Source organism: Polypterus senegalus, chromosome 9, assembly GCF_016835505.1.
Source record: "Polypterus senegalus isolate Bchr_013 chromosome 9, ASM1683550v1, whole genome shotgun sequence".
Classification (NCBI taxonomy): Eukaryota; Metazoa; Chordata; class Cladistia; order Polypteriformes; family Polypteridae; genus Polypterus; species Polypterus senegalus.
This window is the reverse complement of record NC_053162.1, coordinates 1,310,074-1,322,435: the sequence shown is the minus strand read 5'-3', so window position 1 is coordinate 1,322,435 and position 12,362 is coordinate 1,310,074. Positions and strand designations below refer to the sequence as shown.

General features: G+C 52.1%; 1 protein-coding gene across 6 annotated transcripts in view; it reads right to left on the bottom strand.

The window, feature by feature from the left end:
- Positions 1 to 4,443: 4,443 nt before the first annotated feature.
- LOC120535056 (rap guanine nucleotide exchange factor 1-like) overlaps positions 4,444 to 12,362 on the bottom strand; it is a 93,969-nt gene continuing 86,050 nt past the window's right edge. For all 6 annotated transcript variants that reach the window (XM_039762578.1, XM_039762577.1, XM_039762579.1 and 3 more), the window contains 3 exons: positions 10,601 to 10,698; positions 8,106 to 8,234; positions 4,444 to 6,230 (listed from right to left, as the gene is read on the bottom strand). In XM_039762578.1, coding sequence (XP_039618512.1) covers positions 6,080 to 6,230; positions 8,106 to 8,234; positions 10,601 to 10,698 — 378 coding nt within the window. In that variant the 3' untranslated portion in view covers positions 4,444 to 6,079. The remainder of the gene's footprint in view (positions 6,231 to 8,105; positions 8,235 to 10,600; positions 10,699 to 12,362) is intronic.

The window sequence follows — 12,362 nt, the reverse complement described above, 5'->3', positions numbered from 1 at the left end:
CTGTGGAGTAATGGCGGCCGAGTCAAACACTGTCTGCTATTGGACGGTAAGGACATGAAAGCTACAGTCGGACACAGGGCCTCATCTGTGAGTGTGAGGAGGCTGAGGAAGACCTGCCAGTACTGAAGTAACGGTGGACGTGACCAGGAATCGCAGGTGACCTGAAGTGACAACTGAGTGACGAGGACTCGAGATGAGCAGCTCGGGCACACGGGTAAGAATTAAAGAAATTCTGGGAAGCCTTGAGGTGGGATTATTACTGCTTTGGGGGGGCAGTGACTTTTTCACACTGGTGCCTTTAATCAAAGAAATCGCGCTCCACAAACGGCAGTGCCGTTCTCTCAAGTCTCATTTTGTCAGAAGGTACGAGGTTACGAACGGGGGCAAACACTTTTTCACAGCAGTGTGTCAGCAAATGAAAACCGTGAGTGGCGCAGGGAAGTGTGAGCCCACCTGGAAACATGCGAAGGACCCAGCGGCGCTCCGACAGTCACGTGACGGCCTTGTCCCTTTGATGTCACTCTTGCGTTAACCACATGGGGTCATTTTTTTTTTTTCCATTCCAACTGATGGCCCAATGCAAACATCAGCAGTGCTGCAGTTGAGTTTCCAGCACAAGTGACTTAATGAAGGAAATATTTAAATATAAAAAGGCAGAAAATGAAGGAGTAACACGGGACACACTGCTCAAGACCCCCAATGGTCAGACCACCAGGTGTGGGCTCCAGCACTTCACTTGTCTGATTTCATTTATTTCCCTTCATTCTTTCTTTTTAGCAGCAATTTTTTGATGAGGTTATGGAGTGAGTTGTGTGCGCCAGCTGTTGGAATGGAAAGTGTGACACATGTTAATGCAGTGCGGCTCATGAAAAATGTGTTAATTTTGAACGACTCTTTCCCGTGAATCATAAGAATCGATTAGTGAACGAGAATGAAGGAGCTCAATGGGTCGAGTGCTGCGGCGCCCGCATGTCCTCCGTGGTGTTGTCATCGTGTTTAAGATGGCCGAATCAGGAGTCTCGCCTGTGTTGAGTTCAAACTGCATGGAAGTCGTCGTCAAACAAGTACAGTGAAGTGACGGCACATTTATATTCTGGTGTCACACCCGTTTTGGACAAATCAACATGTGCACAACAATACGAATGTCCATAGCGGATCGGTCGAGCACCGCGTTAACAACAACCGCCACCAGTACTGTTAGCCAGCAGGGTGCTGGCAGAAATTGGGCTACTGTTGGTCGGAGAAGAAGAGGAGGGAGAGACGTGTTGGCAGACAGGAGGAAGGTGAAGAGAGCGGCACTGAGGGTAGGAACTGTGAATGTGGGCAGTGTGACTGGTAAGGGGAGAGAGTTGGCAGAGATGATGGAGAGGAGGAAGGTTGATATATTGTGAGACTAAACAGAAGGGGAGTAAGGCCAGGAGGACCAGAGGGGGGCTCAAACTGGTCTATCATGGTGTGGATGGGAGGAGAAATGGAGTAGCAGTGAATCTGAAGGAACAGCACGTCAAGAGTGTTTGGAGGTGAAAAGAGTGTCAGGCAGAGTGAGGATGATGAAGGTGTGATGATGAATGATGTTAGTGCAGATGCACCACAAGTTGAAGATCTCTGGAGTGAGTTGGATGAAGTGATGAACCTGATTGGAGCGGATTACAATGGACATGTTGGTGAAGACGAGGAGGTGATGGGTAGGTGTGGTGTCAAGGAGAGGAATGAAGAAGGTCAGAGGATAGTGGATTATGTCTAAAGGATGGACATGGCTGTGGTGAATACGTATTTTAAGGAGAGGGAGGAGCACAGGGTGACGTACAAGAGTGGAGGAAGATGCCCACAGGTAGATGACATCCTATGAAGAAGAGTCAATCTGAAGGAGACTGAAGACTGCAAAGTGCTGGCAGGGGAAAGTGAAGTTAGACAGCATGGGATGGTGGTCTGTAGGAGGACAGTTGGAGATCAAGAAGAGGAAGAGAGTGAGGGCAGAGCCAAGGATCAAATGGTGGAAGTTGAATAAGGAAGACTGCAAGGTGGAGTTTAGGGAGGAGGTGAGACTGGCACTGGGTGGCACTGAAGAGTCACCAGACAGTTGGGCAACTACAGCAGATGTAGTAAGGGTGACAGCAAGAAGGGGGCTTGACGTGACATCTGGAGAGAGGAAGGAGGAAAAGGAAACCTGGTGGTGGAATGAGGAAATACAGGAGAGTATACAGAGGAAGAGGATGGTGAAGATGAAGTGAGATAGTCAGAGAGATGCAGAAAGTAGACAAGGGTACAAGGAGATAAGGTGCAAGGTGAAGAGAGAGGTGAAGGCTAAAGAAAAGGCGTATGATGAGTTGTATGAGAGGCTGGACACTAAGGAGGGAGAAAAGGACCGGTGGGCTACAGCGGGGGGGCCGAGCTGGGAAAGATGAGCAGCAGGTTAGGGTGATAAAAGATAAAGATGGAAACCAGTGAGGAGATGGTGTGGAGCAGATGGAAAGAGGACTTTGAGAGGCTGATGAATGAAGAGAACGAGAGAGAGAAGAGGTTGGATGATGTGGAGATAGTGAATCAGGAAGTGCAACGGATTAGCAAGGAGGAAGTAAGGACAGCGATGAAGAGGATGAAGAATGGAAAGGTCGTTGGTCCAGATGACATACCTGTGGAATCATGGAGGTGTTTAGGAGAGATGGCAATGGAGTTTTTAACCAGATTGTTTAATGGAATCTTGGAAAGTGAGAGGATGATGAGGAGTGGAGAAGAAGTGGACTGGTGGGCCGATATTTAAGAATAAGGGGGATGTGCAGAACTGCAGTAACTACAGGGGGATAAAACTGATGAGCCACAGTATGAAGTTATGGGAAAGAGTAGTGGAAGATCAGATAGGAATTGAGGTGATGATCAGTGAGCAGCAGGATGGTTTCATGCCAAGAAAGACCACCACAGATGAGATGTTTGCTCTGAGGATGTTAATGGAGAAGTAGAGAGAAGACCAGAAGGAGTTGCATTGCATCTTTGTGGACCAGCAGAGAGCATATGACAGGGTGACTGAGAGGAGCTGTGGTATTGAATGAGGAAGTCATGAGTGGCAGAGAAGTACGTGAGAGTGGCACAGGATATGAACGAGGGCAGTGTGACCATGGTGAGGTCTGCGGTAGGAGTGACGGAGGTGGGATTACATCAGGGATCGGCTCTGAGCCAAAATGGTGATGGACAGGCTGACAGACGAGATTAGACAGGAGTCCCCGTGGACTGTGATGTCTGCTGATGACATTGTGATCTGCAGGTTGAGGAGACCCTGGTGAGGTTGAGATATGAGAGGAGAGGAATGAAGGTCAGTAGGACCACCAAGACAGAATCCATGTGTGTGAATGAGAGGGAGGTCAGTGGAGTGGTGAGGATGAGGGAGTGGAACTGATGAAGGTGGATGAGTTTAAATACTTGGGATCAACAGTACAGAGTAACGGGGAGTGTGGAAGAGAGTGCAGGCAGAGTGGAAAAGAGTGACAGGAGTGACTTGTGACACACGGGTATCAGTGACAGTGACAGGGAAGGTCTACAGGACGGTAGTGAGACCAGCTGTGTTATATGGGCTGGAGACGGTGGCACAGGAGACAGCTGGAGGTGGCAGAGTTAAAGATGTGAAGATTGGCATTGGGTGTGACGAGGATGGACAGGATGAGGACATTAGAGGGTCAGCTCCGGTGGGACAGTCGGGAGACAAAGTCAGAGGCGAGATGGCGTTGGTTTGGACTTGAGGAGAGGCGAGATGAGGGGTATAATGAGAGAAGGGTGCTAAGGATTGAGCTGCCAGGTAAGAAGAGAAGAGAAGAGGAAGGCCTAAGAGGAGGTTTATGGATGTGGTGAGAGAGGACATGCAGGTGACGAGTGTGACAGAACAAGATGACGAGGACAGAAAGATATGGAAGAAGATGATCTGCTCTGGTGACCCCCAACAGGAGCAGCCGAAAGAAGACGTTTCTGGAATAAGTAAACGAGATTAAAACCAAAACACTGCTGAGACGTTGGACTGTCAGCGAGGTCCTAACCCCTAACTGTCTGCACTACGATCGTACGCTCATTTCTAACAATGATTCGCACGGAGCAGGCAGCGAGCGTTCCAACTGAACTCATTACCCGAGGATGAGTCGCATGAGCATCACCCACTTGTGATTCTGTGCCCGTTATCAGTGTGCCAACAAAGACAACAAATGGGCAAGGAACCTGTAAGTGTTACGAGCTGCAGCTCCACCCCGTCACAATGTCACTTCATTTATCACAGACCGGAGTCCAGCTAACGCCCAATAAAATGACGTAACGAGCCATGAAAATAAAACGCCAGAGAACACGAGACGGGCAGCTGGTCAATCACACCGGCACCATCAGCTGGTCACGGTCCCATGATGCCCCTCAAACCTGTAATAGCTGTGCCCCCAGGGTGGGAGTTGAACGACAGACAGGAGACCAGGGTTTCAGTTCGATTGTCACTTTAATTTGCAGTCAGCTGCATGCACTGTAAACATGAGAATGTTAAAGGACTTTATTTCAATTTTTAAATACAAAAGTAACATACACTGAGGCGGGGGGGAAGGGGGGTTGTGGATCTGATTACAGTAAGAGTTGAGGGCGGTGGGCACGGGGGGGCCGTGCAGGGTCACACCACAGGACCACCCCAGCAGTTCATTACAAAAATAAGCAGATGAGCTCAGCCACAGGCTGGGGGGAGTGGGGGGGGGCTTGTGGCAACGTCACATGAGAGGTGACACCAAAATAAAATTGACAAATGTCACGTGAATCCAGTCGTCGGTTTGCCCTTTTTGGTTGGCACGTTCCACCTTCTCCACACAGACTGGGCCGCCCACCTTGCCACCTGACCATACGGTGGGCCCTTCCGTCTCCCGCTGTGGCATCGGCTTTGAGCTGGCGGACTGACTGTAACAGAGGAGATGAAGACACCCAGGAGTCCTCGAGTGTGACCAGGTGGAGGTCCATCTGGTCCTGGGATCGTCCCACTGAATGAAAGTGGACTCGCCGTTTAGCCCTTTTCTGCTATCGTAGGCCTGCCCAGAAATCGAGGATTCCAAATATAAGCTCTAAACCCACCCCACCCGAGCTGAGCCCACCGTGGCTTTGACTGTTTGTTCTTTTGGGGACACAGCAGTCCCTTTATACAGAGAGAGAGCGCGAGCGGGCGAGTGACAAGTATACACAAATATACACACGACAAGACAGTGGCGCTGGTGGGCCCCCTCGGCGTCCCCCTCATTGTCCCTTTGGGTCTCCACCACAGTAATCAAAGGAGGGAGGCCAGGTGGGCCCATGAAAGCTCAAAGTCCACTCCGAGCGCGGTGCCCACCTGCTCATATCGCCCTCCACAGACATTTGGTTTTCACCTGCATAGTCCGAGTGCTCTTAACGTCCAAAGAAACGGAGGAAGAAGAAGAAGATGAAGAAGCAGCCGCAGCAGCAGCAAGTCGTCCCTGCCGCCCACCGACTTGGCCAGCGTCTCTTGTGCAAAGATGCCTAAAACGAGAAGGGGCCCCGGAGCAGTAATCCATTATTGCTGATGGAGAGACCGGTGGTCTCCGGGGCTTCTGGGTGGGTGGGCCGGCCGCCTCAGCTGCTCCGTCGTGAACTCCAATGGCGGTCCGAGGTACAAATGAAAGGCACTACGCACTCGATGTGGGGGTGTGGAGACGCGCCGACCCCCTCACCAATATGGCACATCCGCTTCCGAGGGTCAAGGGTCAGGTGAGCCAAACTTCACACCGAGTCCCCCATAAGCGACAAACAATAAAAAATAATTTAAAATATCCGCAAAAAAAAAATAATAATATAAACAAGAGGGGTTCCAGTCCACCGCAAGTCTCTGAGCGTCGCCTCGTACTCGAGTTCAGGACCCCGCTGAAGGGGTAAGCGTGTGAGGCGGGAGAGAACGGGAGCAGCAGCAGCAGCACGACGCCGGGCCCGGGTTCAAAGCGGAGACTCCTCCCACTTCCAAGTCTCGGGTGCCATTTTGAAACAAAAAGAAAACAAAGCACAAAAAAAAGAGGAGGTTGGAATCTCGTAGCTGCCATCGAATTCGGTTTGACCCTCCCCCGCCCAGCTAGGTCTTCTCCTCGCGCTCCGTCTTGCGCCTCGGGATGTTGCGCGGTTTGATCTTTAATGAGAGTTCCCAGAGGGCCTCCTCGGCGAGGTGGTCACTGAAGTCGTTGAAGAAGGACACGATGTCTTCGTTGTGCTTCAGTTCGTAACGCCTGCGGGACGACAACAACAACAAATAAATAAATAAACAGCCCACCCAAAGTAATCCCACCAAGGTGGGTGGTGCCAAGCGGATCTCATCCCAAACTCTCCCACCAATCAACGGTCCTAACCGACACCTAGTGGTAGTCACAGGCGCTGCACTCCCACAAGTAACCCTGGGGGGCTTTAGCAGGGCCCACCAGGTCATCACTGAGGTTTCGAAGTGAGGACTCGCCTCTCGCGCTCATCCATTGGCTCAAGCACGACCCTGATTACCCAGAAGTCTTCAGTTCACAGACACGTGGGTTACGCCACACGGGTTTCTACGCTTGACGTTTCAATAGCGTTTGCTGTTGTGTCCGCCGCTGGTCTCCATGGAGACCCATTCTGTCAGAAACGTTGAGTTGTAGCCCACCCCCTCCCTGAGCCAATCAGAAATCAGCAATAAACGACACCTGCACTCACAAAGCTCTTCATCACAAATTGTGGGGAGCCAATCAAAACTCAGCTCATGTGACCCCATAACAGGTCCTCGACCGGTGGCTCTGACGTCACACGTTATGAAGACAGTGGGAAGGCCCCAGTCTGGACCGCTGGCACTGGGGGTGGACAATGCGGTCACCGTTGTGCTCAGCAGAGCCGACGGCCATCAGGAGAAGCGCAGGGCAGCAGGGTGTGGATCTTCAACGGGACATCAAGTGAAGCCCAAAATGCTGCAGGAGGGTGCCAGGGTGCCCTGGATAACAGACCACCTGCATAGTGGACAGGGTCCCGAGTAGCTCGGGGGGCTCCACAGCATACTGAATCATGTGGCAGAAATGTGACTTTGGGAGGACAGGACACTGGCAAAGGTGCAAACCCAACCATCTAATAAGCCAAAGGAGATCATCGTAGGGCCCACGCTGTCACTCAGGGTCTCACTAATGGCGAAGCCACCACCAAGTCCTGGCCTGGTGTGACCACCTCAACCGGAAGATCTCAGCCCTGTGCCCTCAAAGGCATGCTGATTGGCACTCGGCCGGCCTGGCAAACATCGGAACAGGCACAGAGCTGCTCAATCCATTATTTGGGACAAGTAACCTCCCAGGGCACCTTCTTACAAGGGGTGCCATGCCTCCAGACACAGAGGGATATCGTTTATGACATTTAGGGGGCATGCATTGTGGGCACCACCTGAGGCTCTACAGGGGCTTCAACCAGCACTGAGTGGACAGTGACGCCATATACTGTGCCAGTGAGAGACGTCCTGTACAGTGGCGACACTCTAACTGATGAGTCTGGGCAACACGCACGCCAATCCTACCCACCCAATTTCTCCTAAATGGCACCAGTCAAGGTCTGAAGGCCCCCCCAGTCCAGGAGGTCTCATTTTAAGATCACAGCTGAAGTCCGCAGTAGGCACTCAGGCCTCAGGCAGGTCACCTCCACCCAGCAAGAGTTACTTCTCTCCCGTCACTCGTCACGTGCTGTGCCTGCCATGGCGGACAAGTTTCAATGTCAGATTTTCATGGAGGACGGAGGTGACAAGCGTCCTGAGTTCATGGATGTCAATGTTGGCCGTCCTAGAATGAGATGCACACCACCACTGCAATGCGCCCCCAGAGGTCGTGCCACAGGTGGCAGCACCCGAGACTGCGGGTACGTCACAGAGGAGCTAACTGGTGTGGCAGTTGACGCGGCGCTCTATTATTAAACATCTGGGCTCCTGGGTTTGCCCCTCGCCCGCTACGGATGACGCTCACCTTCGCTGCCCTCGTGGTCACCCACTGGCCAGCTCCAGCTGATGAAGGCACAGCGACGTCACCAAAGGGTGGCCATTTTGTTTTCTCAACTGGCTGCCTTGGCGCATCCCCCCCAAACCACCGGCCAAACCCCCCAAGACTCACGTTTGCTGAAAGCGCCTCATGCTGTCCAAGATGTTGAACTGCTGCCACCGTTTGGAGAAGTTCACCTTCCCGTCAATGAAGTCGGGGTTCCCCAAGTGGACAAACGTCAAGTCCTGCAGGATGAGACCCCTGGGAGGAGAGAAAAGGCAACGTCATGGAAGAAAGAAAGAAAGAAAGAAAGAAAAACAGCCAATGGTGTCAGAGCTTTGGGGGGACGGAGGGGACGCCTCCTCCCAACCCGCTTACGGTCACCAATCCAGACGGCGAGTCAGCAGTGACAGGCCGAGGGACATTTAAACAGCTGGCGTCGAGATCTGAAAGGTGACATTAAGACATCCACTTCATCTACTGGGGACCCGAGGAGGAAGAGGGTCTTCAAAAATCTACACAAGTGGAAGGGTGACGGACCACCTAGACAAGTAAAAGCCACCAAGTTACCCGAGACAAGAGAAGCGTCACTGCATTAGCGAGGGTCCTGTGAGGAGGAGACGCAACGTGAGGACCACCTGCTGCTGTCTCCTGTGGTCCAACTTGTGACTCCAACACGTCCCTTAGATGCTGGACTGGCTGGAGGTCTGGGGGGCCACACTGGCCTCTTCATCACACTCCTCGAGCAGTGTGGCCGGGTACTTCACCCTGCTGATGCCAGGGCACTCCACTGTCATGAACGGGTGGTCTTGCTGTGCAGTGATGTTTTGGTGGGTGGCACACGTCAAATTAGCGTCCACATGAATGCCAACATCACATCACCCAAACCATCACACTCCCACCACCGGCTTGTTTTGCCACAGTGCATGCTGGTGCCATCTTATCCCCTGGTACTCAGCTGTCCACATGATGCCACAGAATATGGCATTCATTGGACCAGGCGACCACGTTCTACCAATGTAAGGTCCGGCACTGATGTTCGTGCCCATTGTCAGCACTTCCACCAGTGGACAGGGGTTGGCATGGGCACTCTGGACTTTACAGACACAGCAGGATTAAAATGATCTTCGGTTTGTGCCACGGGAGCCCCTCCAGACAGCCCCTCCCTCCTGACGTCCAGTTGAAGGTCTGTGGTTTCCCCCTCCATGTCGGACCACCCTGAGCCAGTCGTGTGCCCACCCGCCCAGATCACATTTACTTTAACCAAGGCCACTCGAGGTACACCTGGTGACACTGGTGTCATTTTCCCAGTTCAGGTGAAGTGACTCAGGGCTTAGGAGTCCCCAATGTCAGCTGACCATCTCACGAGTGCCCGCTGTCAGCAGATAGTCGCCATCCCTCTCTTGGTGTGGGGTGCCCACAGCGCCAGCGTGTGTGTCTGCGGTTCAACTTCAAAGAAATGAAGTCCACTTAGAGACGTCAATGAAATGCGAGGAAACATGCGAAGGAGAATCAAACTCAACTTGCAATTGTCACGGAGCAGCTCGACCACAGGGGGGCAGCACTGGGCCCACCAAGTGACATCAGAGACGAGTCGCTGGTAGTGGGGCGGTGCCAGTCAACGAGGGTCCACATACGCACAGGAAATCGTAACGTGAGCCAACCTGAAAGAGAACACTTTGTCTGGTGGGTGGCGTCCTTACGTCCTCCACTGACACCGTTATACACCGTGTGATTGGCACGGCAGCCCCCAACTCACAGGTGACGACCTCCATTACTAAATGTCACTCTGTATGAAGGGCCACAGCAGACTGGACATTGTGAGGACCCTCGGGCCCGCCGCTGTGTGCAGTTGCCTGTTGGAGATGCATTACCAGCCCCTGGTAGGCAGTGTGGCATTGTATGTGGTGGTCCCCAGGGGAAAGTCCCCCAAGTTCAGAAGAACCACACCACCACACAATGGGACCCTCTGCAGGGACAAAGCTGGATGCCATTATGAACAATTCTGGCCACCCCCCCACTGGGGGGCGCCTTTAGCCACGGGCTCCATGGTGTGAGAAGCATCAGCTCTGGGGGTCTTTGCAGGCTTTTCCCCTCCCTTGAGTGCCCACCAGAAGATGTCAGTCTGCCACACTCCACGTGTGCCTCGCTGTTCTGTCAGTTCAATGTGCCAAATGTGCCACAGGCGGACCCCCAATCAAGTTCTAGGAACACCTCAAGGTGGACATTAAGCATCCGTATTGTGGGCATTTGTGCCAACGAACCCTTTATTTTTATAAAGCAGTTAGGGGGACTGACATCGGGGTACCCCCTACCCAGAGAGTTTGATGTCTCAGCACTGGGGGGCTTTGGCATCCACACACAGACCACCAGGGGAGCGCCCCCTGCTGACCACAGCCACACCTTTCCCCAGTACTGGCCGGGCCTGAGCAGGCTTAGCTTCGTTTGCCCCCTTCTGAAGTGTGGGTTGGGTGGTCTGCCGCTGATCAGAATCCAATTGCAGGTATGGATGACTTTGGGATATCAAAACTTAGCCAGAAGAATGGAGTGGCATTTGAATACAATGCAAGGGTACCAACATTTACAGCCCCACCCAAACTGACAAAGGGGGTCTCGGCTCAACTCACAGGTACGGGATGCACGGCGGCTCCACCTCGGCCAGCGCCGCCCGGTAGGCGCGGAATGAAGACGAGCTGTCGATGAGGGTGCAGTACTCCTCCAGGCCCTGCAAAGACACAAGATGACACGTCAGAGGACAGGAGGGGACGGTGGCAGGGTGACGTCGTGACCTCGCCTTTGACTGGTCCGTCTGGATCACCCAGCTGCACTAATTCTGCTGTGACACGACTGGTGACCGTCACCTTGTCCTGCTGAATAAACAGCCTGAAGCCGCATTTTGAAGCCATGGATTCTGAATATTTCTTACAATTCAAAAATAAGGCAAAGGGACATTAAAGGAGTCCCAAAAAGACTTGGCAACTGCTGCCACTTTATTTATGGGGCAGCTTGGCGCCGCCAGCTCGGCTGTTTGTAAGGCTGCCATGATGTGTGGGTTCACATTTCCTTTTTGCTCGACAAGCCCCCCCACACCAAGCTCTATGTTGCCTACCGCTCAGATTTGTTTACAGACAGACAGACAGACAGGTGCCCGACACATGGCATGATTTTCTTCCCCCTGAAATGGCGTTTACTCTTTACCCGCCACACTATTTTAGGAATCCTCCAGAATGAGACCCCCACTGAGGGGCAGCGCAGAGCAAAGAAGAGAAAAAGAAAAAAAGAAAGAAAGAAATCACTTTAGAGCACAATATAAAAAACGAGCCAAAGAAGAAAACGTCTTCCATGCCTTAGTCAATGGGTGGGCATCTCTGGCAGGGTCTTAAACTGGTTTGAATCCCACCTGGCTGTGTTAGTTGTGAGAATTCAAAGACTTCAAAGACCCCTGATATTCTATATGGTGGTCCACAAGGCTCTGTCCTGGTCCGCTGCTCTTTTCGATTTACATGCCTCCGTTAGGTCAGATTATCTCGGGCACAACGTGAGCCACCACAGCTATGCCAACGACACACAGCTGTACCTCTCAACAGCGCCTGATGACCCCGACTCTCTCGAGTCACAGACCCCAATGTCTGACTTGTGTGTCTGAACAGATGAATTATAATCTTCTCAAACTAAATAAAGAAAAAACAGAAATCTCTACTGTGGTTGGCAGTAATGGACATAATGGAGTCATTAGAAATAAAGGATTAAAAGTCAAGACGGAGGTAAAACACTTAGGGGGGAACTGCGGACTGTGACCTGAATTTGAAATCCCATAATAATCAGATCACTAGGCCAGCATTTTTCACTTTTAACGTAACAAACGTCAGAGCTCTCATATCACTGAAAGACGTTGAGAAATGAGTTCCCGTGTTTGTCTTCAGTCGACTAGATTACTGTGACGCAGGACCACCAAAGACATCGAGCAGTGACGACGAGTGCAGAATGGAGCTGTGAGAATCTGAGCACATCACGCCAGTCCTGATGTCACTACACTGGTCACCGGTGTCACCTGTGTCACTCAGAATTGACTTTCAAATCCTGCGCCTTCAATCATCTGCTCCATCTTATATCTCGGAGTGTCTGACTTCTTATATTCCAACTCATAACCTCAGATCTTCAAATGAGGGTCTGCTTAGAATACCAAGAGCTCAACTTACAAGAAGTGCTGAGGCGGGCAGACGGGCGGCCATCTGCTGTTGGGCACCTCAAATCTGGAATGGCTGACACGGTGGAGCACACGGCTGAGAACTCCTTACTGCAACACGGCCGCCTCCTAACTTCACTTTAACTCAATCCTGATCCTCTGTGTGTCCAGCTCATCATCTTTACTATTCCTGGTGGCTCCAC